General features: G+C 47.0%; 1 protein-coding gene across 6 annotated transcripts in view; it reads left to right on the plus strand.

Moving 5' to 3' along the window:
• Positions 1–25,464, plus strand: part of LOC135111741 (uncharacterized) — a 383,652-nt gene that overhangs the window by 231,187 nt on the left and 127,001 nt on the right. For 4 of the 6 annotated variants that reach the window (XM_064025622.1, XM_064025465.1, XM_064025524.1 and 1 more), the window contains 2 exons: positions 11,002–11,200; positions 14,500–14,563. In XM_064025622.1, coding sequence (XP_063881692.1) covers positions 11,002–11,181 — 180 coding nt within the window. In that variant the 3' untranslated portion in view covers positions 11,182–11,200; positions 14,500–14,563. Of the gene's footprint in view, positions 1–11,001; positions 11,201–14,499; positions 14,564–19,708; positions 20,133–25,464 lie in introns of those variants that run through there. The other 2 variants (XM_064025713.1, XM_064025578.1) reach the window with 2 other exon arrangements.

Raw genomic sequence — 25,464 nt, forward strand, 5'->3', positions numbered from 1 at the left:
GATGAGCAATATTTTGGATACCCTGAGTGGAACTTGAAGCTGCACATATATGTATTATGCAAAGTTAAAGATCTCTTCAAAACTCGAGGTCAATAAACATTGGTTAAGATCTGTATTTGTCTTGAGTCAACATTAGATGAGTTTGTTCTTCAGGGAGGCAAGGAAAAATGTTGGTCTATTAGGCTGCGTTGCCGTCCGGAGTGGATCATAACAAGGGCATTGTGTCGTGGAGGGTCGCTGCTCCTCCTCCTCCTTCTCCTTGGATGGAGTAATTATGTGGGAGAGGCCGCGACCAGCCAAGGAGGTGAAGAAGGGACAGGCCTACTGATTACAACCTGCGGAACTTGCAAGACTGGAGTGGGCATGCATGTCATCTCTATTATAACACCTGGAACCTGAATATTTACCAAGGCGAAAGAAGAAAAGGGAATTAAGCAAGAGGAAAAAACCGGTGTGACTCTTTGAAGTACTAATACCGTCTCGGCCACCACCTCCTTGATAACCAATTTCTCCAGCGCTCGCCTGATCGTCCTCTGTGCCGGCATTTAATTAGTCAAACCGGCGGTGTAGGCAAGCATATGATTACACGCGAATTATTTGGTGAAGTAATGGTAATGAGATCCAGGTGGTGGTTTGTTTATGTCTTCTCCTTAATGAACATTGGTAGACTAATTGCCTTGGGAAAAACACAATACCGACAGAGAGAGAGAGAGAGAGAGAGAGAGAGAGAGAGAGAGAGAGAGAGAGAGAGAGAGAGAGAGAGAGAGAGAGAGAGAGAGAGAGAGAGAGAGAGAGAGAGAGAGAGAGAGAGAGAGAGAGAGAGAGAGAGAAATTTATCCAGCACTCATATTACAGTTTAGGAGGGACTTGCAGAACGGCTACTGAAAGCATACAGGTTGTGTTAATGACAAGAGAAGGTGACGAGTGGCGTGGGCTTCGGTAATACTAAATGTACATAAAGTAGTGTGTTAAATTTGTGGCGAATATTTGTTATATGTTCAGGGACGCATCTACTTGAAGAGTTTTCTGTTCTTGATACTTCACATGTAGTTGCTAACAGTGGTATAGGAGAGAGAGAGAGAGAGAGAGAGAGAGAGAGAGAGAGAGAGAGAGAGAGAGAGAGAGAGAGAGAGAGAGAGAGAGAGAGAGAGAGGTGGGAAAAGAGAAAAGCTGAGATCCATTGGCCTGCACTCTTTTTGGGCCTTTGATGGACGAGAGGCGCGGTGATGCACGCCCTGCCAGGGGAGAGTGGTGAGCAAGGCGCCATAAGCGTCCTCGCTGAGATGGTGCAGACGAGCGACCTGACTGAGCTGGTGATTAGCGTGAAAGCTATTAACTGAACAATTTGCGAGATGAGGCCACTTAGCGCGGTATACATTATACGGCTGGTAATTTATCCACTGGACATTCGGCTTGTGTTGCGGCTTTTACGGCGGGCAGTTTGTCAAGCGGAGATGGCGGGGGGTGTGTCTGTTGTAATGGCGGCCTTGTCTATGGGAGGCATCAGCCGTGTGGTGTTGGGCAGGTGAGCGGCGGGTGAGGGTGGGCTGGGATGGGCTGGAGCGATCCTGCATATGGCGCCCACGTCCCCAGGCTCCTTTCTTAACCTGTGTTTCTTCTTAGGTTATTTTGAGGCATAAGGAATAAAGCTGTTTTCCTTTTCTTTTTTTCAGTTTGTGCGTATATCTCAAGACTCACTTCTGGTGATGTATACATACTAAGCAAGAGCAGTTTTGTGGTATGTATTGGTGTTATGAGTGATTTTCGTAACACTTCCTTATACTGAGGCGGTGGTCCTCTTGAACTGTTGTCCTCTTGTTCAGGATTGCTTCAAAGGCTTCGAAGGATCGAAGTACAGTGTTTTGTGTCTGAAGGACGGACATGGTTAGGTTGTCCTTCATCACCTTGGAGATCTCGTTGACTAACAGACTGGTATACAGAGACACAAAAAGGCCCTACACACACACACACACACACACACACACACACACACTGCATTTCATCTCAAACAAATCACAAAAGATTCATAAAGGAAATATCCGAAGGACGTTTTTTTCCCGGCGCTGCAGAGAAACATGAACAAGACTACAACCCACACGGCCCGACACGGAGGTCAGTGTTCTCCTATATTTATGCATACATGATACACATATATCAGTTTTGTGAAAGGAGAGAGCGTGTCCTCTTATTTTTAAATTTGATACCTCTGACATTCGTTAAATAGCAAGCATACGTTATATCAGTTTCCTGATAAGAACAAGAGCCACGAGCAACAACCTTCCCACGTGAGGGCCAACGATCACCTAAACTAATTGATACCATCTCGGCCAGGCCCGGCCAGCCGCGGCCCGCGATGCACATCTACGCCGCCAATGATATAGCTTGAATAAAGTCAGCTTCTTCCTTTTCCACGTTTTTTTTTTTTTCATTCTGTTACTTTCTCTTTGTACTTACCGAAGATCCGCCACAGCCAACTTAATCGCTTTTGTTTTTGTGTGCAATCACGTAAAGTGACTGCCTTCATTATCCCGCCAACAAATATAGCTGCTTCCATACGCGGCACAATCTTCCCTTGAGAAACAGAATGAGGTGGATCTCCTCTTTAGGGTTGTTCCGATGTAATTCACGTAACAGTGTACCTTAGTATTTTTATTCTGCTTCTACACAAACTTTAAGACCACGTTCCAGTCGTTATTGTACATGTGCGAAAGCTCAGTTTTGTCTGTAACTGCACAAAATTCATAACTAAAGAGAGGGAACTTTCAAGATGCAAGAGTAAAATTTAGCAACGAGGCTGGATGGCATTAATGATGTCGTGTGTAGAACGACACTTTCAGCGATGCGGGGATAAGGAGACCGTGACACGCCCAGATAACATTGTGCTTCCGCCAAGTTATCATGAGACGTGGATCCTTATTGGCGTCGTCGTGCACAGGCTGGCGTTCCTCACAGAAAATATCGATGACCCCCTTCGTAAACTGTATGATAAAGCTTGTCCGCCTCCCTGATGGACGCTCTCTCTTGACCCATTTGCAGGTTCTCCTCCGCAGCGATTGCATTCTGTTGGTTTTCTCTCTCACGTAACTTGCCACATCCTTTAAAGGTCTTACAGCGCAGGACAAAGGACGCGAGGCTCCCACTTTCAGCATCTCAGTCAACCCGGCACGACCGCATTAGCCTGGAGTCCCGCCGCCCCTCGCTGTCACGGCAGGACTCCTATTTATGCGGGCATTGAAATCACCGCGTCTCCATCTGGTAGCAATTAGACAAGATTAACTGGCACGATATCGAAAATTTAGGTGATGGCACTTATTGAGGCTACCTGGCGCGCCTTGTGTTGCCGATTATTAGGCTCTTTTTATATACAGTGAAGGTGTCCCGGTCTTATAATAGATCTCCCTTTGTTATGACTTAATTATGCCTTACCGTTACTGCGGCAATGTATTAATGCGAGCACTTTGTGAAAGGGCATTCGTGAGTTCCTTATCTAGACTGCTATCTGCTGACATCTTTATATTTATATTTGTAATTATCATAAAGATCACGTGATTGGGTTCATTCAGATGTGGACATGACTTACTGCGCAGGCTTCGTTGTTTCTACTTGGGAATATAAGGTAATATTTATTGCCACACGGTAAAATGAAATGCATAAATATTCATCCGAATTTCCTCCATTGACGTTCAAACAACAATAGCTGGAAAAACTGGAATGTAGTTAGGGTGATCCCATCCCGGGGAGCAGGACGCGGCCCTTCAAGGGAGCCGCGGCCGTGGGTTGTGTCGCTCAGCGGTGAAAGTTCTTATGAGGATTTTTGTGAAAGTATTTGCACGTTGCTTTCAGGAAGGAGAATCCGATTCCCCAGCAACCGAAGTATAATCATAACATATATGTTTGTATTATCTTAAATATCATCGAATTTGTATGTTTGCATGCGCCTGTCGCCGTTTGTTGTTTTAGAGGTGCTTCCAGACGGCAGCACTGCAATGAGCAGCGGTAAACTGTGAGTGAGGGTCACGCCTCCGAGAATAAATGATGTCCGGCTGCCGCGGCCCCGAGGCTCCCGATACCAGCCGTGCTCACGTTCAGGAACTCAACTTTTTGCACTAGAGTGTTGTGTTTTATGATGTGTTGTTGAGGGTCGTGCTGTGATGTCTTGGCGGCAGCGACATGCTGAGGTGGCGGCCATCGTGTGAGCCTCCTCCCGCTCCCAACCGTGCTTCGCTTGGCGCAGTTTAACAGTTTACTTAAGAAAGTACATAAATGAGGGTACAAGAAAAATAGGGAGGAGGGTTTGTAAAATAGAAGAAAAAACATCAGAAAAGAAAAAGTAGTAGTAAAAGTGACTGGGTGGTTCGGTTATAGTCTGGTTAGCTACGTGGCGCTCAGACAGAAACGCATTTTGGGCTGTGCCGCTTCTGCCCGCCGTTTCTGATGCTATCATGGCGAGGCAGCCGCAGTATAAATATAAACAAAACACTCAGTAAAAGAAAAATGGGACATGACAGGTAGAGTGATGGTGATCGCGCAGTGAAATGTGAACTGTTATGATGGACGGGGGAAAACAACCCATTCTTTTCTACAAGGTTATGAGCGGCAACACACACAGACGTGAGCTGATGGCAGGAACACGTTTATAATCCATGAAGGAAATCCATAAACGCTTACAAGTATTTGCGGTGTTTGGGGAATGTAGTCCATCGTGCAAATTTCCCCAGCGAGGCGGCGAGGGAAGGTTTCGTAAGGCCCGGGGCGGCGGCGAGGTATTCCAAATCAGCAAGGTTGGCGGGAGAGAAATTACGACTCACGATTCCGGTGTGTGGAAATTTCTATAACAAATTGAAAATGTTAATTGCTTCTCTTGATGTGCGTGTCTCCTCTATGTGTGTGTGTGTGTGTGTGTGTGTGTGTGTTTGTGTGTGTGTTTTGTTTTGATTTGTATTTGCTCATTATTTTCTTTCTTGATTTCTTCGTTGCGTCCGCTTGCGTTAGTGTGTGTGTGTGTGTGTGTGTGTGTGTGTGTGTGTGTGTGTGTGTGTTTAAATATATAGATGTACGGAGGTGTCAAACCCTCAATATACTACACAGACGCAAAACGCTGGGCCGCCCCGCTGTGCTGCCCTGGGCCAGGCCTCGGGGCAGCAGCGGGTGGGGCTCAAGGAGATCTGTCCGCATTACGTGGTAGTTTGTGAGCACGTGACTTCCCCCACCCCACTCCCACCACCACTCTCTCTCTCTCTCTCTCTCTCTCTCTCTCTCTCTCTCTCTCTCTCTCTCTCTCTGGCTTGATAATATGAAGCATTTTTTCAGTCATTGTAAAGTTTCATTCGTAATATTGGTTGTTTTCAGTGATATATAGACTTGCTATGATCATGGTGATCCATTTTCTCTCATAAAGTGTGTCAGCATGGCTAAAGTGTGGTCTATATTTTACTTATGCACATCACGATGGCACTGCGTTCACTCAGAATATTCAGTGTGCCCGGGCACCGTGACGAGCTTACAGGCCGACACGAGGCACATATGTGTTTAAGAAGGGGTGTTATTAGGGTTAAGACGGAGCCGTTTCCTCCTGCCCAATGTTCACCGCTAGTTGTGACAGGAGACCCGAAGCATGTGGTCAGGTTTTGCCCTCTTGAAGTGTTTATTCAGTGGCTCATTACTTCAGTGGAATGTTGTTGTTCTTGGTTAAGGATGCAAACGTAATTAAAAAAAAAATTGGCTATATCATTTGTATCAAATTGTATTGATTGATTTGGAATCGCCCTAATAAATCTCAAAAGAGCTGATCTGGAAAGAGGTCCGCAAGACGTGGTGGTGGACAAGTACTTTATGAGTGCAGTTTTGATGACCGGTTGATGAATGAGAAACCCGCATGTCAGGTGAAATAGCGATGAAAAAGTGAGGCTGTAGAAATCATTCAATGCAGAGTCCAGAGACATGCCGGACAGAGGACGGCTTGGAGGCGCCACTCCCGCACTTCCTGGAGGGCCGTGGCGTGCGGTGCTCGGGGCCGCGCGTGGGGCCGTTGAGCTCGGCCAAGAAATTGAAACATACCAAGCAGTAATATTTTTTCCCTTCTTACACTCCTGGAGAGCCCAGAGACCTCAGGTGTGGCTAATTTTCCCTCTCGCGTTATTCTCCCGAGTTGGAATAACTTGTGATAGCTCATAATAAAAGGTCGTTGTAATTTAAGTTTGAGTTCTTCCCGTTATAAAGTGTGGATATCATGCAGGGTTGACTAAAAAAAAAAAAAAAGCGGCCAGTCACTATGAGCAGGTCTGTGTCTGGCCCTTCGAACACCACGAGGCACAAATATAAAAGTGTAGCTTACGATGGCAAGAACACATGGATGTTTTTTTTTTTTGGATGACTCTGCTTGGATTGGAATGGACTGCGACGGAAAGCCGCGGTGAGATTTTAAAAAATATATATAGCGTTTTTCCTCTTTTTTTTTTTGCCGCTCACCACATATCACCGGCAAGGAAAACCACTGCCCTTTCCTGCCTGATGGTGGAATGGCATCGATTGTCGAGAATTTCTCCTCCAGCCACACCCTCTCACTCCACTTTTTAAAAATGACGAATTGTCTTCCATGCAGCCAGCCAGTCAAGCACCTCAAGTGCGTCAGCAGACGCCGCAGCGCTGTCCTCCGTGTGCACATATTCTCACGTCTGGTACATATGCTCGCTGGTGATAAGGACGCCTAGGTGGCAATTTGAGGTGTCGGCGGCCAGCCACAACAGGCGGGGGGGTTGGGGGTGCATGCACATAACGCCATCAGGTGTTCACGGTACCATCGTTCAGCCCGTCCCGTGGCGCACATTCGCCGTATTTGCCTTGCTCTCTCGTACCGCGAGATGATTTGAATTTGTGGGTTGTTTTGTGCCAGTGTGCCCTGCCAGGCATGACACACCATGGCTGTTTAGTCAACGATGTGTGAAAAGCACCGAACCACCTCGTGTTCGGCGAAAGACTGATAGATCCTCGCACTTGCTTCGATGTCAAGTTATGATATTACAACGCTTTATTTGTTTAAAATGTGCACTTAAAACTTGTTGAAAAATTGAAATTTTACACAGTTGTTTATTCAATGTTCAACGGTGTCATTTTCATGCAATCCTTTAGGGCCTTTGCTTGAAAATTGAATCTAGGACGAAATGAAATTATTGATATCTATAATCTATAAAATAATCAGTCTAGATTTGATGAACACGTGTAAATATGACAGCGTCTCAATATGTCCCAAAGGGCATGGAATTAATAGATGCAAAAAAAAGAAAAAGTGCATATCTCCATCCACACTTTTTTTTTTTTTATCTTGTCGTAAGGCAGTACCGAGAGCAATACCGAGGGCGAGGCGCAGTGTTTCCCCTCGGCTGGTGACAGGCCCTTTGAAGCCCGCGCCGTAAAGCTGCAGGTCGCGACACAGCTGCAGGTCACGATCTAACCTTCTCTACCAGTACTGATCAAAATCTTATTGACCCTCACCCGATGCCTATCTCTTGCGTGACACTAAGTTTTCGTCGTATTAATACAGCTTATTATTATTCACTTTTTTTCGAGTCAGAAAGACGAAGAAGGAGGGAGAGGCAAGCCGTGAGAAGGTCCAGCAGGCAGGTCGTTTTGTCCTCAGCCTCAGCGACAGTGGTGATGACTTTTAGTGATAAGAGGTCCACTAAGGCAGATAACAAGACGCTCCAATCTGGGCATCGATCAGGGGACGCTGGTTCACGTCGGTATCAATGGCACACGCAGCAAGACTGCCACGGCAATAGTGAAACCTTGAGCTCGATTAAATAATTATATAATATGTGTGAAGCAAGATCCAGGATGAACGTAAGAAAAAAAAGATAGGACTGGAAACTAGTAAGCAGGACAAGAGTGAAGTAACACGGCTTCCACTGAGAGGAAAGAAAGTATGGAAGGTTGTGAGAGAGAGAGAGAGAGAGAGAGAGAGAGAGAGAGAGAGAGAGAGAGAGAGAGAGAGAGAGAGAGAGAGAGAGAGAGAGAGAGAGAGAGTGGAGTGGGGAGAACTAATAGACTATATGAGAGAAAAGAACAAAAATAGTGGGGTAGAACAAGCAGAAGAGAGACGGAGGCAGTGAGAATTGTGGGAGGAAAGGAGGGAAGGGGAGAGGGAGAGAGGGAGACGTGGTCACCTCAGGAGCCAATCAAGCGAAGCGGATTCAAAGAATTTATCCTTTTTTTCTCTCTTTTTTATCTGGCAAGAGGAGGCCCTTGTATGCACTCTGGGGGTCAGCCGAGCAATAACTTCAGCCCACCTATGTAATGACGCAAGAATGGCTCGCAGTTTATGCTAATTACATTATTAGCTTTTAAATGGATAATGATGCTCTTTTTTTTGCATGCAAATAGATATTTTCAGTCATTATGCGCCCTGCTGTATTCCGCCGCGTTGAAAATTCCAGATCAATACACACACACACACACACACACACACACACACACACACACGAGGAAGAAAGAGAGAAAAAAAGTGGCTAATCATCGTTGATCTGAGTCGTGTCTGCTGTGCGTGGACTGTGTCGCTCCAAGCACACCTAATTGTCCAGGAATACGCGGCTGTTTGTTTTAAGTGTGCTTGGAATAATTTACGACACATGTATTGTTTTATCGTGGGCGAAGCGTGGCATTTGATTGACATTAATGCATTATTGTGTTGCAGATGTGTAGTGTGTGTGTGTGTGTGTATGTGTGTGTGTGTGTGTGTGTATGTGTGTGTGTGTGTGTGTGTGTGTGTTTATGTGTGTGTGTGTATGTGTGTGTGTGTGTGTGTGTGTGTGTGTGTGTGGTGAAGGGGGGCGGGTGGATGAGGGTGTGAGTGTGTATTTGGGTCCAGAGTAGAAAGTCACACGGTGTCGTTCAAACAGTAACCTGGCAGGGTGAGTGACTCAGACCAAGGGAACAAAGAGTAGCGAGCATGAGGTTTCCCGCGGCGACTCTGGAACTCTCACTCAGAAAACAATCAAACCTCTCTCCGATACTCCTCCGTGCCACCACCACCACCACCACCACCACCACCACCACCACAACAGGCGTTATATGTGTCATGCACAAAAAATAGATATTGTTCACTATTCGTACCCAAAAGCAAGACTGTATGTCCATGTGGGAGCGTCCGCCTCCTGTCCTCACAGCCTTCGACGTAAAGATCTTGTTAACCTTTCTGTCTTTCCCGTTCTGGTGCCTGAATTTCTGTCTGTTTCACAAGATAGATGGAAAATTTTGGTAATACACAAGTAAATTAATTTTATGATGTATTATATATTATTTGGTCGCTGTGGTTTTGCGTCATTCCATTCCTGTGAGTGTCCCGCGGCCCGGAGAGGCGAGGTGTTCAGGGCTCCAGGTGTGGCAGAAACAATTCTCCAGACAACGAGAAACTGATCCGCCCATTCGACATTGAACATCCCGCTGCACTTTTCTGCCCCAGCTTCTCGCAGCCTCTCCGCCTCAGTCCCTCCTTCGCTGGTGACCCGGGGGCCGGAGGGTGGCGCGCTGCCCGGGGACTCCATCCCAGCCCCGGTGGTAGCTTGCTTTACTCGCGCAATGATTTGTCTTCTTGATGGCAGGGCGCAGCGGCATATTATTATCAAGTTATTTAAATGACATGGGAGCAGAATTTCAATCAGTGTTCTTTATCGACGCGCATTGTCGCTCGGCTGCCTCTACAAATTATGACTCATTATAGGCGATTAGATTAAGCGTCTAGTGCTGTGGTCTAAAGCCTCGGCCCCTCCCTCTTTTACTATCACGATTCCTTTGTCTAGACGGTCCGGTGCAGGCCGCAGACCCCCGCTAGTCTGTAATGGGCGACTCCTGGGGATGACCTGCGCGGGGGGTCGTGGCCTGCTTGTCTCGACTCTTGGTAATGGCTTCCCGCCTCCACTCCTAACGGTCAAGTAGTGAGCAGAGACGCGTGTAAACTTTGAGTAGAAAGTTAATGTTCCTTGTCAAAGGATTTCTTTTTGCTCTGTTTATTCCCTGAGGTCACAGTGTATTGTAGCGCAGATTGTGGAGCAGCTAAGCGGCCGGTCTACGCAAGGCTGCAGGTGGACCGGGCGTGGACCTGGCTCGCCGCCGCCCGTCCCCCGGCAGGCGGGACGTGTGGACCAATACCTTTTAGATCACACAATAACTAATGACTTAATAATACTGCGCGGGAGGATTGCAGTCAGCATCTCAACTAAGCCAACGATGTTTTTTATATTACAATTTATCCAGAAAAGTGTGTGCAGCATTTTACAAGTGTCACGGTACAGCAGCAGAACACGTGCATTGCAGAAAGCCATAATACAGTAAAGTAATTTCATTTGCGGAACAACAGATTCACAATGGCCTCCCAATCACCGGCGGGACCAGAAAGGCAGCGTCAGAAACACAGACCTGCCGAGGACAAGTGTCACCTCAACCCATCATGCTCAGTGGGGCAGGTCGGGGCGGCGATACAGCTTGATAGAGCTTGTGGCGGCGCCCTTCACTACCATACCCTCCCCGCCGCGCCCCCGACACCCTTCTTAAGAAAATGGACTCGTTCTCGCCTATCAGATGAAGGGTACAATTACGATTATTTATGCCTACACGCTACATGTCATGCCGCCCATTTCCTAGTCTGTGAGGAACCCCGCAACATTCCTCAGCCGCAGAGGAGCCTCCCGCCACGCTGATGGCCATCTGGCGGCGAGTGGCGGCTGACATGTAGCCTCGGGTGCTGCCGCAGGCTTTGACGTCTTGAACACTACGTTTGGGCAACTTTGAAACCCGCATTGTCAGAAATTAGGGATTTGTTGATACGAGCGGATAGAAATAATAAATTGGTGTTAATTCCTCTTTGTGAAAATCACTTTTTTACCTTGTGCTTAGTTGGCTTCATATACGTATTTGACACCTGAAGTTGTAAAGATGACGAACAGAAGGTGAGGAAAAAGCGAAACCTGTTCACTTCCTCCGTTGTAACTGATCCTCCTACTCCTGCAGCCAACAACGATGGCGGTGCCTCAAGGGGGGGCTGTCCGGTTACTCCTCGTTTTTCTCACCTCGAAGACGAGGCTTACATCGAGCGTGACAACTGTGGCCGAAACCATGATGACGTTAGAGCTTCCTACTTACTGCTTACTGCTCACCAGCACCCCAGTCAAGGCGAGCCAGTCCAATTAAAGCGAACGTGACCAGTGAGGTAAGATATTTGTTACGATTGTGTTGCCCGAATGTAATATTATGTACGGTGGTAGTAATTGCCACCCCATTGGTTTTGTGTGAGCGTTTGTTTTGCAGGCTGGAGCTGAGGAGCGCCGCGCTGCATTGCATCACTAAAGCAAACATTCGGGGAGCCTCTGCCTTATATGAGCGGAGGGACCAACTTGCTTAACAGTGTTGTATGCATGTGGAATGATGCACTGAAAAGAGAAAGTAGGAAATTAAGAAATATAGATAGATAGATAGATAGATAGATAGAAGGAGAGAGAGAGAGAGAGAGAGAGAGAGAGAGAGAGAGAGAGAGAGAGAGAGAGAGAGAGAGAGAGAGAGAATCAAGGAAAATACAGACGGCTAGACAGACTCAAAGAAACAGACACCAATAAGTTAGAGGTTAGGGAATGTACGAGTATTTGAATGCGATGAATTAAGTCTTCACTCACTAGTATTGCGAAACGTTACAGTCATGTTTGTCATTTACAACAATTCCTTAAGAATATCAAAGTAAGTCATTATAGACCAAAGGAAAAAAGCATGTCGACTCTCAATCTTATCTTTTAAAGGAGATGCATATCTTGGCTGCAACATAAAAGAAAAATGTTGCTCGTCAGATACTGAATAACCGATGCATATCGTCCCGAGGGAGAGACTCGGGAATCATTTGGCCTCAAGGTAACACTGCCTTTTGTTTCCACTCGCTCGCTTTTGATCTTCCGCTCCAACAAGTCTTACATATGTCGTCATTTTTGGCAGAGCACAAGTGCGAGCAACCTTCGTCCACCTTAAACACACAAAATTCTCATGACCAATCGTTTCTTGTGGTCGGGCATCGTGACTCCTAAGAACCAGTAACAAGTCACACCGATATTACATCATCTCAGCGGACGCCACAGTCCTGCATCCCTGGTCCCACACCGCGCGTGTCCACCTTGTCGACCGTGATGGATGCCGCTCTCCCTTTGCCCACAAGGATAAAGGCTATCGTCTGCCATCACCACATTACGCCTCCGAACATTGGGCCTGCGTCCTTCAGAGTCTGAGTTAGGGCGCCCCGACACGTCAGGCGACGGTAAGATGCCTCGCGCCAGGCCTCACCCTCCTGCTGATGATGTTCACACACACACACACACACACACACACACACACACACACACACACACACACACACACACACACACACACACACACACACACACACACACACACACACACACACACACACACACACACACACACACACACACACACACACACACACACATACACACACACACACTTTGATGATAAATTTTTGCCATCCATTCTTCAAGTGTTGTCTATGTATAGTTTCAGTAACAGAGACACACTTGAAGGTATTGCAATAAGATTATTAAACATAATGTGAAATATCCATGTAGTATTTGCTTATGATTCAAACACAACTCAAGAAACGAGCGTGGCCTTGCATACCGAGGTGTGGCCGCCGCCTGTGATAGAGCGCCGCCTCGAAGCAGCCACACCACCACGCCACGCTAATGGGCGCATCTGCATCTTGGCGGTTGTCTCGATATCATGAAGCCATTGTACCTTGATGGCCTCCCTTGCTCTCTGATGATTATGGATAGATTTGTTAAAAGGGAAAACACAATATGCTAAAAGGTCACAACAGTGATTTACTCCATTGTGTTCCCTCTCCTTCTTCACTTTCCCTTTGATACCCACTGCGGTGCCTTGGTCTGAACACACCATGTAAGGATCGCCAGGTGTTTCGCCACCCCTACCTGCCTCACCTGTTATTTAACAGTCCTCTTCCCCCCACCTGGCTTGCTTACCCTGCATATGTACCACACGCTTCCTCCTCCCTTCCCTGAGCTTTCTTCTTTCCCTCTCCCTCTCCACATGCCTCACGTGTGTCGTATTCAAGCCTGAAAAATAAATATATACTTCTGCTGTTTTCTTTTGTGAGTATTGTATTTAGATGATCGTTCAGTAAGAAACTGTTTGAACCGGAACAGTATGCACATTCTGTGAAGGTCTGGAACTTTGAATTAGAAATACCTGAGAAGATATTTTGAGTGTTAGTCTCTGTGCTGTTAATTATCATAATTATTTTTGTTGTTGTTGACACATCATTCCTACATTATCATCTCATTTGCATCGCTTCTTTATTATATTTTGATTTTGTTTTACATAAACATGAGGCTGACAAAGAACATGAAAGTGAAAGTGAAACTATTTAACTATCGCTGCCTAAAGGATGTATCAGAAGAGTTCCAAAAGAGAAGGCAGATCTAGTTCCAGAGATGTCTTCATGTTTCACACTTACAAGAGTTCAAATCGTAAGAAAGTAATAAAATAGTAAAAGAGGGCGTTTCACTGAAAGATGCCAAAGAGTGAAGATACTCGTTAAGTCTTGCATTAGTAAGCAGAATATATTAATGGGGTAAGAAATCTTGGGCAACGAGGCTGCAATAGAAAGAAAGGTATTATAAGACTGCAAGATATACAACATTGGTAGTGTGAGTTAAGTGTGAGTTAAGACAGTCCGTTTAGCTTTATTTATTTTTATTTTTTTCATGTGAGAAGAAATCGAGGCGTGGGCAACAAAAGAACAACTGAAGGTGCTTGTCCATTAAAAAGACTGCCAGAAAGCAAACCCAAAATTACAATGTGAAATGTCTTGAAGGTTCATTCCTGAAGGATTATAAGTCATAGGCAGGAGGAGATCCAGAGGTAACTAAGGAGTAGTCACTCATCCCAGCGTGTATCTCAGGCCTGACTGTCATTCCACGTTTCCAAGTTTTTTAGAGACATTTTACTTTATCATTTTTTTTTTTATAAAGTTTGTTCCAGGTACACAGTCTATGTAAATATTAACATAATTCATTGTGGTTTAACTTATATGGAGTGTTGCACTTGTCACCACACACTTGTATATCAAAGGATGGGTTGTGCAGAGATACTCACTAAATTTTGCACATCTTCATCATCATCATCATCATCATCATCATCATCATCATCATCATCATCATCATCATCATCGACGTCGTCGTCATCATTAGCAGCAGCATTAAATTATCAGACATACTCAGCGCAAATCCAGATCCTATGTACTACGATTAGGGAAACACACACACACACACACACACACACACACACACACGGGCACCGAACAAGTACATTATCAATCATGAATACCAGTTATCTAAATCTTCTCTCTTTTCTCAGTGTTTCCATTTAATGATGACAGCTTGCAGTGCCTGAGCCTCAGTCACCCACACGTTACCTTTGTGTTTCCCACAGCGGGCCTCGAGGAGCGCCTGCCTCGCACTCCCAGGCACAGCAGCGAGTCCCGGCTCGTCGTCAGGTAAGAGCTTAATGTCCGTCAAATATTGTGGATTGATTTTCCGTGTTGGCGGGCGTGGTGAGGCTGCCCCGGGCGTGACTGGTCCAGGGTTAATGTCCCCCGACTCTATCCTCCTTCTCCTCCTCCTCCTCCTCCTCCTCCATTCTCTCTGACTCTTTCCTCCCCCTCTTTCGTCTCTCCTTCCTCCCTCTTCCTTTGCTCCTCCTCCCAGAGGCGTGCGGGTGAAACAAGTGTCATGGAATTGAACAAAATTCATGGTATTGTTAACGTGTATCTTTGAGCGTTCGCGGACTTTCCTCTTCCTTTGTATTTTATCCTATAACTTTACCGGTTAAATACTCAGGTTTGTGATTTTCAGGGTGATCTTTACAATGGCGTGTGTATTAATCGTTTGCATACTTCCTGATAGTTACACGTTCATTTCGGTTCAAAGTTCACAAGAGTCTGAGCTGCTCAAGGCTCTGGGTGGACGTGTGTACCCCTTGAGCCTCTGAGGGAGTTATTCAGAGGAGAGGAGTGATCGAAAATCTAGTATTTGCTGTAAAACTCTCCTCCACCCACCGACCCTCTCCTTTCTGTTCTGGCTCTCAATACCTCTGTCTCTTTTATTCTCCCAGCGTGGCATGTGACACTGATCTTTCTCATGGCATGTTCCCATCATCTCAAAGAACACGAAGAAACACAGCTTGAGAGTAAACGGTACCTGAATTTTTGGCTTTCAGGAGATTACTTGGGATTAGCTACGTCATTTGAATTGAAGAATATTGTATAGGATAGCAAATCTGGAGGCTCCTCATGGACAGGGGCATCCAGTAAAGGGAAACGAAGCATCTGGTGGCAAAGAAGTACATGGAACACAGCGACATTCCCTCAAAGTGATGTACAGTCATGATAAAAAAAAAAAAAAAGAGTAACCTTCTGTATTTTCCGTCATGCAGTTTTAAGTCCTCTGATATATTGAAAGTCTATTAGTTATCAGGTCATGTTAACAGACTAGAGTACTTTTATATCGAAGAAAAACGCAAAACAGTGGAACTCTGGGCAGAAGTTAGTGGATTTGTGGCCATGACTGTGTTTATATTGCCCAAGAAACTGGTAGCTAGAGGAGCCGTGGCGTGGGAGTGACTTTTGCTGAAAGACGAAAATACTATGTCAAGGAAAGTAAATGACACATCAAGTAATTTAGGACTGGTGAATAGGAGATAATGGTTGGAAAGGACGTGGAGGTTACCAGTTTACGAGCTAGTCAAAATGTATCATCAACAACTTTTTTTTTTTTTTCTGTGATATTATAGAGGCATCTGCAGGGAAGTAATGAAAAGGCCTGGTCATGGGGAGAGACAAAACGCAAGACACTGTAGGTATATAACGTAACTTAACCTAACTCAGCCCAATCCAGCCTGACTGAATCCAAACCAGCCGAAAAGAACCTAACCTAACGAAATCCAGTCCATGGCAGATAAATCCATGCCACTCCAACCCAACCCAGACCAACCCAAGTCAATTTAACCTAACCAATTTCAATATATATGTATCATCCGAACACAACCCAACCTATCCCACCCTAACGCAACATAATTCACACCAGCTCGACCCAGCCCAACCCAAAGTACCCTCATATGATCCAGCTTGACGTAACCTAACCTAACCAAACCAAACAGTACACGGCAAAAAACACACAATCATTAGCTGCACGTCTTCCTAGTGACTCCTCCCGCCCCCCTCAAAAAAAAAAAAAGCTAAAGCTCTCACACCAAAGAAAGGTGACATGGAACCAAGTCACCTGCCTGCACCAGTCCTCGTCGGGTCGTCTGTGTTACTTGTCTCCTGAACCAACTCTGGGAAAATGTAGACCCAGACCACGCCCTTCTTCTCTACCCACCGTTCCTCTCGCCTCCCACCTCCCCTCACCCTCTCCCATCTCCTCCCACCTCCTCTCTCCTCCTCCCCTCCCTCTATTCCCCCCGTTACAAAAAAAAAAAAAAAAAAAAACAGATCTTGTCGAGGCCCCACGAGTTTGCGTCACTGGCATAGCGAGGCGCATTTCCTCCCATAAACGGGCATCGGTCGTGAGCAGATTTCACTTAGCTCGTCAGGCTTGGCGGTGAGGGCGTGGAGAGAGACAGCGGAGACAGGGACGGGAGACGAGGCGTTGCAGAGGGGCACGAATGAGAGAGAGAGAGGGGGGGGGGGATTGGGAGTGATAATAGAGAGGAAGAGAAATATGTAAGTAAAGAAGAAAGAGAGCGTAGTGGAATAAAGAAGAAGAGAAAGAAGAAAGGGACCGTAGTGGAAGGAGAGAGAGAGAGAGAGAGAGAGAGAGAGAGAGAGAGAGAGAGAGAGAGAGAGAGAGAGAGAGAGAGAGAGAGAGAGAGAGAGAGAGAGAGTAACCAAAAAAAAAAACATATACTTAAAAGTCGAGCACAAAACTGTAAACGAAATAAAAAAAGGAACAAAAAAAAAAATCAGAGCAAGAAAATACAAGCAAGCAAAACATTAAAGAAATCAGACCGAATAAAAAAGGAAAAATAAATTAAGAAAAACAAAAAATAACATCATAACAACCCAAAAAAAAGAAAAAAAGGAGAGAAAAAAAAAAAGATGGGGGAGAAATCAGAAACCCACAAGAATAGGGAAAGAAGATTTACTTAAAGGGTTACTGAGCAAAGGTAATAAAGGAAAGGTCAAGTAACATGGAGGAGGAGGGGAAGAAGGAAGGGAAGGAGGAGGAAGAGGGAGGAGTAGAAGGAGGAGGAAGAGGAGGAAGAGCATGGAGGGGGAGGGATAATTAATGGGAAGAGGGGGAGCTATTCCAGGGAGCCAAAGCTTGGAGGGAGGGAAGGAGACGCGGAGAAAAACACATTAGAAGGGGTTGAGGAGTGCGTGCGTGGAGGAAGCGAGGGAGTGAGAAGAATGGAGATGGCCGGATGAGGGATGGGAGGGAGGGAAGGAAGGGAAGAGAGAGGAAAGGGATATGTGAACGTGTGCACTTAGGTGTGTGTGTGTACGTGTGTGCGTGTGTGTGTGGTGACAGTGAGTATAATGAGGAAGATGAAGAGGAGAATGTGGTAATGCAGCGACAGTGTGTGTGTGTGTGTGTGTGCGTGTGTGTGTAAGATGCATGAGTAACTGTGTGGAGTGTATGTGGGAGTGTATTTATGTCCGGAGTGAGGGAGGAGGTATGTGTGGAGTGCATGAAACCGTGCATGTGGAGTGAGTGATAAATGCATGAGGGTATGTGTTTGTGCAGTGCATGAGAGGTGACGTCCTGTGGAGTAAGTTTGGAATGCATGATGGAGTTTGTTTGTGTGTGTGTGTGTGTGTGTGTGTGTGTGTGTGTGTGTGTGTGTGTGTGTGTGTGTGTGTGTGTGTGTGTGTGTGTGTGTGTGAGGCAAGAGAGTGCAGTGTGTGGAGCGTGAGACGTCCCCAACGTCAGCATTCCCCCACCAGGAGCAGGGTGTGGGTAGCGCCGCGACCCATTACGACCGTTAATCGCAAGAGACACAGAGCTGCTTGTGCCGTGACGAGGCGGAATCATAAACACGGTGAGAATTTACCGTCCGCTGTTTTTATTCGTTTACTCCATGCGGAAGGTTTTATCTTTTTTTCATATAAGGAAGCTCCGTTCCTCGGCAGTCACGTTGCCTCTGTGTTTTTCCCAACACCCGCCTTGTTAAGTGCGGAGGTGAAGTATTTATGAGACTAATCAGTCCATTTCTAGAATAGTTTGATCAAAGTTGAACCTTGAGCAGCTCTCTAAGGCCAGCTCACGACACGAGGGTCACACCAGTACACACAAAACTCACACGCGCAAGCACGGACTGTGGATGTGCTCGCATGGTCAGGTGCACACACACACACACACACACACACACACACACACACACACACACACACACACCAGAAGAGATCACATGTTGCACTTCAGTCATTCATCAAGGTACAAGGTATTCCTGAATTATCTAAACACAACACCGCTCAGGACAAGTTTGGCGGCCGCAGGAAAATCCAGCTGAAGCAGGAACCCGTGGCGGCAATGCAGGCGTGGGCATGGCGCACGGCGGCGTCAGGTGCGGGGCTGCCGGTGTTACTGAGTAAGACGCCAGGAAGGAGACATTGATTTTCTCTGAATAGAACTCTTATGTTAGCGTTGCTTCCCAGAAATTATTATGTGCAGTGTTACATGGTGAGCATATGTTGTTTCTGAGCAAGGAAACGAAAACTACTAAATAATGGTTGGGTAATATATTGGTCATTAATTACGCGCGTCCGCGGGGCTTCACGGAATATTTTGTGTCGGAATTAAATTCAGCTTTTCAACCTGAGGAGGATTTCAGCTTTGATCATTAGCATTGTGTGTCGCTCTTTCTTCAGAGTGGCAATTCATGATGGATTCCTAATTAACTTTTGCCATAAAAGGCGCATAACCTTCAACAAAAGCAATTATACCGTTAATCCAGCGTATCCTGCATAAAATTAATCTTCAACAGTTGCTCGCACAGGATGAGCCGTGCGACTCACACCTTTAGTTCCTTGCGTGGTGCCCGGGAGTCTGCGGGTCATGGAGCACGCCGGTACTGCCTGCTGGACGGGCTGATCGTGTGAGTTTCAATGGAAAGTTGTATGTCAGCTGTGTTTTATGAGATACACTCGTGCCTTTCCTTGTGGGAAGTGAACTGTCATCATCGAACACAATCTGACCGCCCTTAGATATCACTAAAAACAAATGAATAAAGCATGATATATGTGGTCACGAAAGCGTAACATGATAACACGGTAAGAAAAAAAAAAAAAGAATTAAGCTGCTCTTCAATAAGGCCGACGAAACTACTTCTGCGTTACTGGCAGGATCGATTTGCTTTACCTGCCAACACCTAGAGCGGCATAGCTGGTCTGGTTCACTGTTGCTTAGTGCGTTTTGCCTCAACTGGATTTTAATGATATTGTCAAGTTTTCAGAGGTCAGCCGATGTTACCCCAAGAGTTGAAGTCCTCCTGTATTATCCAGACTTCCACTGCAGGGGACACACACACACACACACACACACACACACACACACACACACACACACACACACACACACACACACACACACACACACACACACCACGTGAGGTTGTGGTTATTGGCCTTCCGTTTCCGCAGGACCACACACACTCACATGCAGAAGGGCAAGATTGCTAACCTTCCGATTGTGCCGGGTTGCAAGGTCACAGCTCCACGACTCACTTTCTGTAGCCTCACCTGCCTGGAGCTGCTGCAGGAAAGGAGAGAAACCTAAATCATGTTCACTCTGATGTGGCGTTCGTGAAAATGCTCAAGTGGAAGCGGCACTGAATTTCTCTGTGCCAGCCGAGGTTATTTTTAAGTTCCCCTGAGCAACATTTGTAAGAAGGCAGAGGAATGATATCACTTGTAAAAAGGAGTTGTGATTTGTAAAAGAAATAAAATCCTGGAGTAATTCTGACATTTTCCCGTTAGTCCCCCCAGCCAGTATCAGGTAGCAATAGAAGGTTTGTTGAGAAAGAATGGCGTCTTTTTCGTTAGTTATACCACAACGTGTAAACAATTAAGATTGGTGTTGAGTCGTTACTGGTAATGTTGGGACAACTAATGTAGAGGTAAAAAGTTTTGCGACAACTCAGGACACTAAGACACATAATTAATTGTATGATTTTCTTCTTTATTTAATCTTTATTGAATCTGAAGTTTTCAAGAATTGCTTACATTGTATAAAAATATCCCGTAGCTAACTGACTTATTCCTTCAGTCCTCTGCGCCCACTTCCTTCAGAACAATATTCAGAATCCCTCACCACACCTTCCCAGAAAGAGCCGTCTCTCTTCACAGCTCGTGTATCTGTCAACTATTCTCCCTCGCCTCCAGGAACTGAAGTTTATGCAATCAGTACCTGTTCTGACTCACTGCATTACTTCAGCAACCTGAAACACCGAACATCTTGCCTCTCAACCATTAACAACTTCACAAAGTTTTACTGCTCCATCATAATCTGACGGCCCCTCGCAGCCCTGCATTCCTTTCACAGCTCAATCCGTGTGACTTTTACACATTGCTGTCTCTCACGCTTCAAACCTCAAAGTAAATCGCACCAAACACACATTCTGCCTCTCATCATCCATCCCGTGCCTTGTTTTTCACATTGGTCATTCTTAGCGACTCCTCACGGCATCACAACTCCTCACAGCTCCGTCATACACTCATCCTTCTTCTTATCCTTACACTGCCATCCACAGCCGCTTCACCTCACAACACCTCATCCTCTCCCCCCTCCCCTGGCCGCCACCACCACCGCCACCATCGCCGCCGCAGCCACTCGGCTTCTCGTAACTCATCGCAGCGGCCTCTCCTCCTCGTTCTTATGCTTCTCTCTGCTCCTAAATCTTCCATAGCTCTCCTCTAATTACAGGATGGAGGGCGTACGTCAAGATTCTCCGCAGATTTCTCTCTGGAAGCGGGATTTCCTCGTCAGCTTCTCAATTTACCTACACTGTAATTATCAGTACTTTCCGTGATGGATCCCGCCTGCCGCCCTCGCCCCAACAATTCACCCGCGCCGCACTCGCTACGGTCGAAAACCCAATACCTTGAGCCTGAACATGTGAGGTTTAGGGGATGTCTCGGGGCTCCTACTCCTCGCTCGTCCGACAATCACGTAGTGGGAATGGCCGAATGAGGTCGAAAATCCCATTGTTTCTGCGAGTTATTTTCAGCTTTATTACTTACCTGCGAAGTCTGCTGAAGGTGGGACCGAAGGCACTTCCTAGAGGCGGAAATCTCGCCTCCAAAGCGCATTATTGAGGCTCTTAACGCCGCGTGGCCGCCGACATCGAGATGTATAGTCGATTCCTGTGGGAGAGTCTTTTTTCCCGTGGCCTTGGGCATATGGTGCAAATGTAGCGATTACAGACAAGACGTAATTAAGGATAACCTGTAATATTACGGTCAGGAGGATATTAACCATGCGACATTTATCTATTTATGAGCAAAATTTATACAAGTGCTCAAGATTTATAGGTCATGGTTAGGGCGACCATTCGGAAATAATCAGACTTCGTACCTCTGAACGGGGCGCTAGTGGCGAGGGGCGAGGCGGCCCACTCCCTCCCAGGCCCCGCCGGCCACGCTAAGGGAGGCGCGAGAGCAGTCAAGGCCGCTGCTTCAGGCTGGTCTGGACTTGTAGGTGCGTGAGGTGACCAAATGGAAGCTGCGGACCGTCACGGGTTGAGCGTGTCACGGATTGTCTGTCCGTGTGTGTGTGTGTGTGTGTGTGTGTGTGTGTGTGTGTGTGTGTGTGTGTGTTTGTCTCTTTGTCAGTCAGTCTGTCTGTCTGTCTGTATAGATATTAGTGAGGAACACACACACACACACACACACACACACACACACACACACACACACATGCACACATGCACATTACAATGACCTCTCAACGTTTGAGTTTTTTTCCTTGGCATAATCTTACAGACTTCCTCTTAAAAGTGACCCCCCTCCAACTGTCACCAGAAACTCCTTCTTTTTCCATCCTCCCCAACCTCCTCCTCCTCCTCCTCCTCCACCACTTACTTCCATTGCTTTTCGTCTGGGACACCAGACCGCCATTAGTTCCTCCAGCATTGTATTTAGTGGCGCGAATACCACTTTTTTGAGGGAAATCGCTTTGTAAGTTAGCACTGAGTATTATTCTGTGTCATGTGTGCATCGTTATTTAATTTGTCCGTGGAGGTTACAAGAAACAGTCCCACTTTTGTTCTCAGGGGAATGCGACTCTTGCCTTCATATTTGTCGTGATTGGCGAGAATATTGCCCTCGGTGGCGCAGCGGTCGCGGAGTGTGAAGGCGAGGAGAGAAAAGGCCACCATTCGTGTCACGTCTCTTCGGGATGAGCGTTTTGATGCTGTGTGGCGCAGAGTCCCGCCTCGCCCTGCTCAGACTGGACCACACGCCGGCTGACATGTTTAGGATTTTCGTAAAGGAAATGTGTTGCTTTCTTGTTATTTAGAGCACTTGTGAGGCGAAGTTTTTGTGCTCACCCCCCGAAACCTGATAATGAGTGGCGGATGGCGGACAAGGCAGGGCGGCGAGGCAGGGCCGGGTGGAGCAGGGTGCAGGTCGTCCCCCACGCTGAGTTTTTTGGGGGATGAGCTGGCCCACCTGGTAATTACCTGTAATTATCCTTTAACTCAATCACATTGTGTAAAGACTTGTTTTACGTACATAATTTATCTGTTGAATAAACAGTGTATGGGTGGAGAGAGAAAAAAGCCTCCCTTGTCTTCATCCTTGTCAGCATCGCCCGCATAACAAGAGCGAGTGATACACAAGCACAGGTCGAGGTACCAGACGTGCCTTGCCGCCACAACACACACAGGCCATGTGAGCCGCCTTGCCGTGCATGGCGGGGAGGGCGGCGGACCCAGCCACCTCTCCGTATATCATACATTCTGTTTTTAAATCACACAGTGCATTCTTTACGCGTGATTTAATACGGTAACAGTGAGATGTGATAAGCTATGTTTAGGTGGAGGGCAGTGTAGAAAAAAAGCACATCAGTAAATATCTTGTCGCTTATAACTGTCAAACTGCGGGCTTGTGCGGATCTTGGAACTGCGAGGGGAACTGAGGGGGAACTGAGCTACGTTTGTTGTCGATTGTTCTCTTGGTGCTTGTAAAGCGACGCGGGCTGAGAGAACAAAACTCGGCGAGCCATCCTGAACCGACAGCCTTTACGATGTTCGACTAATTACATGGAGAAGTAAGGTAACTCATCAAGGCTTTGGGTTGCCAGGTTGACCCTTTCTCCTCCCTTTCTCCCTCCCTCCATCCCTCCATCCCTCCATCCCTTCTTCCTCCATCCCTTCCTCTCAGCCGGTGCAGAGGATGAGGATGAGGAGGAGGAGGAGAAGGAGGAGGAGCAGCCGCGGCCCCCTGCCCGATACATCCCCCTGCCAGCCGCAGTATTTCACTCCTGACAAGCCTACCAAAGCTATGTTATCAGTGAACATTTACGGCAACGCGCTGAGCATGTTTATGGCAAGCCGTCCGGAGTCCGTCTTGAGTGAAGGCAGCAATTGTGGCCGGTCGGGGTGACGCATAATCAATAGTAGTCGTAAGTCACCCGCTCGCGTCAAAACTTCCTGCGACAGCCTGTAATTACACACATATTTGCTGATCGAATACTGGCCAACCCCCACGCTGCTTTATTCTCGCTCTGGGGCCTGTGTGAGGGGCGGATGACGGCTGGCCGGGAGGGAAGGGGAGGGAAAGGGAGCGGGCCAAGGTTTAGGGGAAAAGAGGTGGGGTTGAGGGCCAAGGGGAATCAACCTCGTGATGGATAGAGCAGTTGATCGTATCGGAGCTTGTTCTTTGTGTCTGTGCGCGAGCCAAGCGTTGTGCGCCTCTCCTGGCCCGGTGTCGATATTTGTCTTGGCATTGTTGCATTCCCCGCCACAGTGACCCGAGGGAGGCGCCGAGGCGGGCCTTGGAGTGTCCTTCATTATCTGCCTGCATTATTTAAGCACCTCAGTCCATCATACCGCTGCGCTCTCACCTTCTCCATCTATCAGGCTGCGACTCCTACCTACTCCACTCTCTCTCTCTCTCTCTCTCTCTCTCTCTCTCTCTCTCTCTCTCTCTCTCTCTCTCTCTCTCTCTCTCTCTCTGCTACGTGAAATATCTCACAAAAAAACTGACACCGTGCCTTCCTTCATCCAGCAGGGCGTCCTGACCTCGTGACCTGACCAACGCGTCCTGCCGACCTCTAATACACTCAAAGGAATTTTCGCTCTCCTCGTCACCTGCACCGCCTTCTACAAAAACATGTCCTTGCATAAATCCAGCAAATGTTGAGGTCTTGAATATGAAGGCAGGATCAGCGTGGCGAGGGCGTGCTGTGTGTCTAGAGCCGCCATGCTAATGATGTTGTCAGCGGTACACTTGGCGCCCAAAACAACAAGTGGTTATCGCGGACGGTCACTGCTGCCTCCGACTGTGACGTAACACTCAGTTGAGTATACACGCATTAATTTTCTGGTACTTCTTGTGTCGAAACCACCTGCTGCTGCTGCGGTCACGTGCACTGCGTTTTCTTCTCGTTTTATTGTTTTTTTCCTCGTCTTTTTTTTTTTCCCTCGTTTTTTTTTTATTTTGCCAGGAAATGATAATACAGAGTCGCAAATTGACTTCTTTCAGCGATGCGGTTTTATCGTTTTTTTTTTTTTTGTGGGGGGGTGCGTGAGTGCGTGCGCGTGTGCGTGTTTTTCCTTTTCTTTTTTCTTTCTTTTCTTTTTTTTTTTTAGCAACACGTAACTTTTTCTCGTGTTTGATTTGTGTGGTGCTCTAATACTGATTTCCTTCCACCTTCGTAATACTCAATTTATGACTCTCCCAGCGCCCGTCCTCACCTCCCACAACTCATCCTTCTCAATCCCCCTCACCTCCCTTGGCCCTTCCCCTTCCCCAACACTCATTAACCCCTCACAGCCCCCTTCCACGCCCCTTCACCACACCTCCCGACCCCTCACCGCCTGTTCCCACCCCTCACCACTACTTAATCCCTCGCAATCCCTCACAGCCGCTCACCGACGCTCTCACCCACCCTCTCATCCACCCTTTTCTCCCTTCTTAGCCCAGAACTTTGAGAAAATACCTAATTAATTACCCCCTCTTGGTTCTCCCTAGCTCTCCCTTTTCCGAGTAACACCCCGCTTATCACCTCCCTCTCCCAGGTCTCCCCTCCGCGCCTTCACTCTCTCCCCCCGTTCAGATGACTTCTACTCCCTTGAAAACTACCTCTACGTAAATAGGAATGAGCCGCTGAAACGGTGGTGCCGCTTTATCTGTGATCAAGTAATTGGAAAGTTAGTGTTTAGCGGGTCGAGCCG

The sequence above is a fragment of the Scylla paramamosain genome, chromosome 1, assembly GCF_035594125.1.
Source record: "Scylla paramamosain isolate STU-SP2022 chromosome 1, ASM3559412v1, whole genome shotgun sequence".
Lineage (NCBI taxonomy): Eukaryota > Metazoa > Arthropoda > Malacostraca > Decapoda > Portunidae > Scylla > Scylla paramamosain.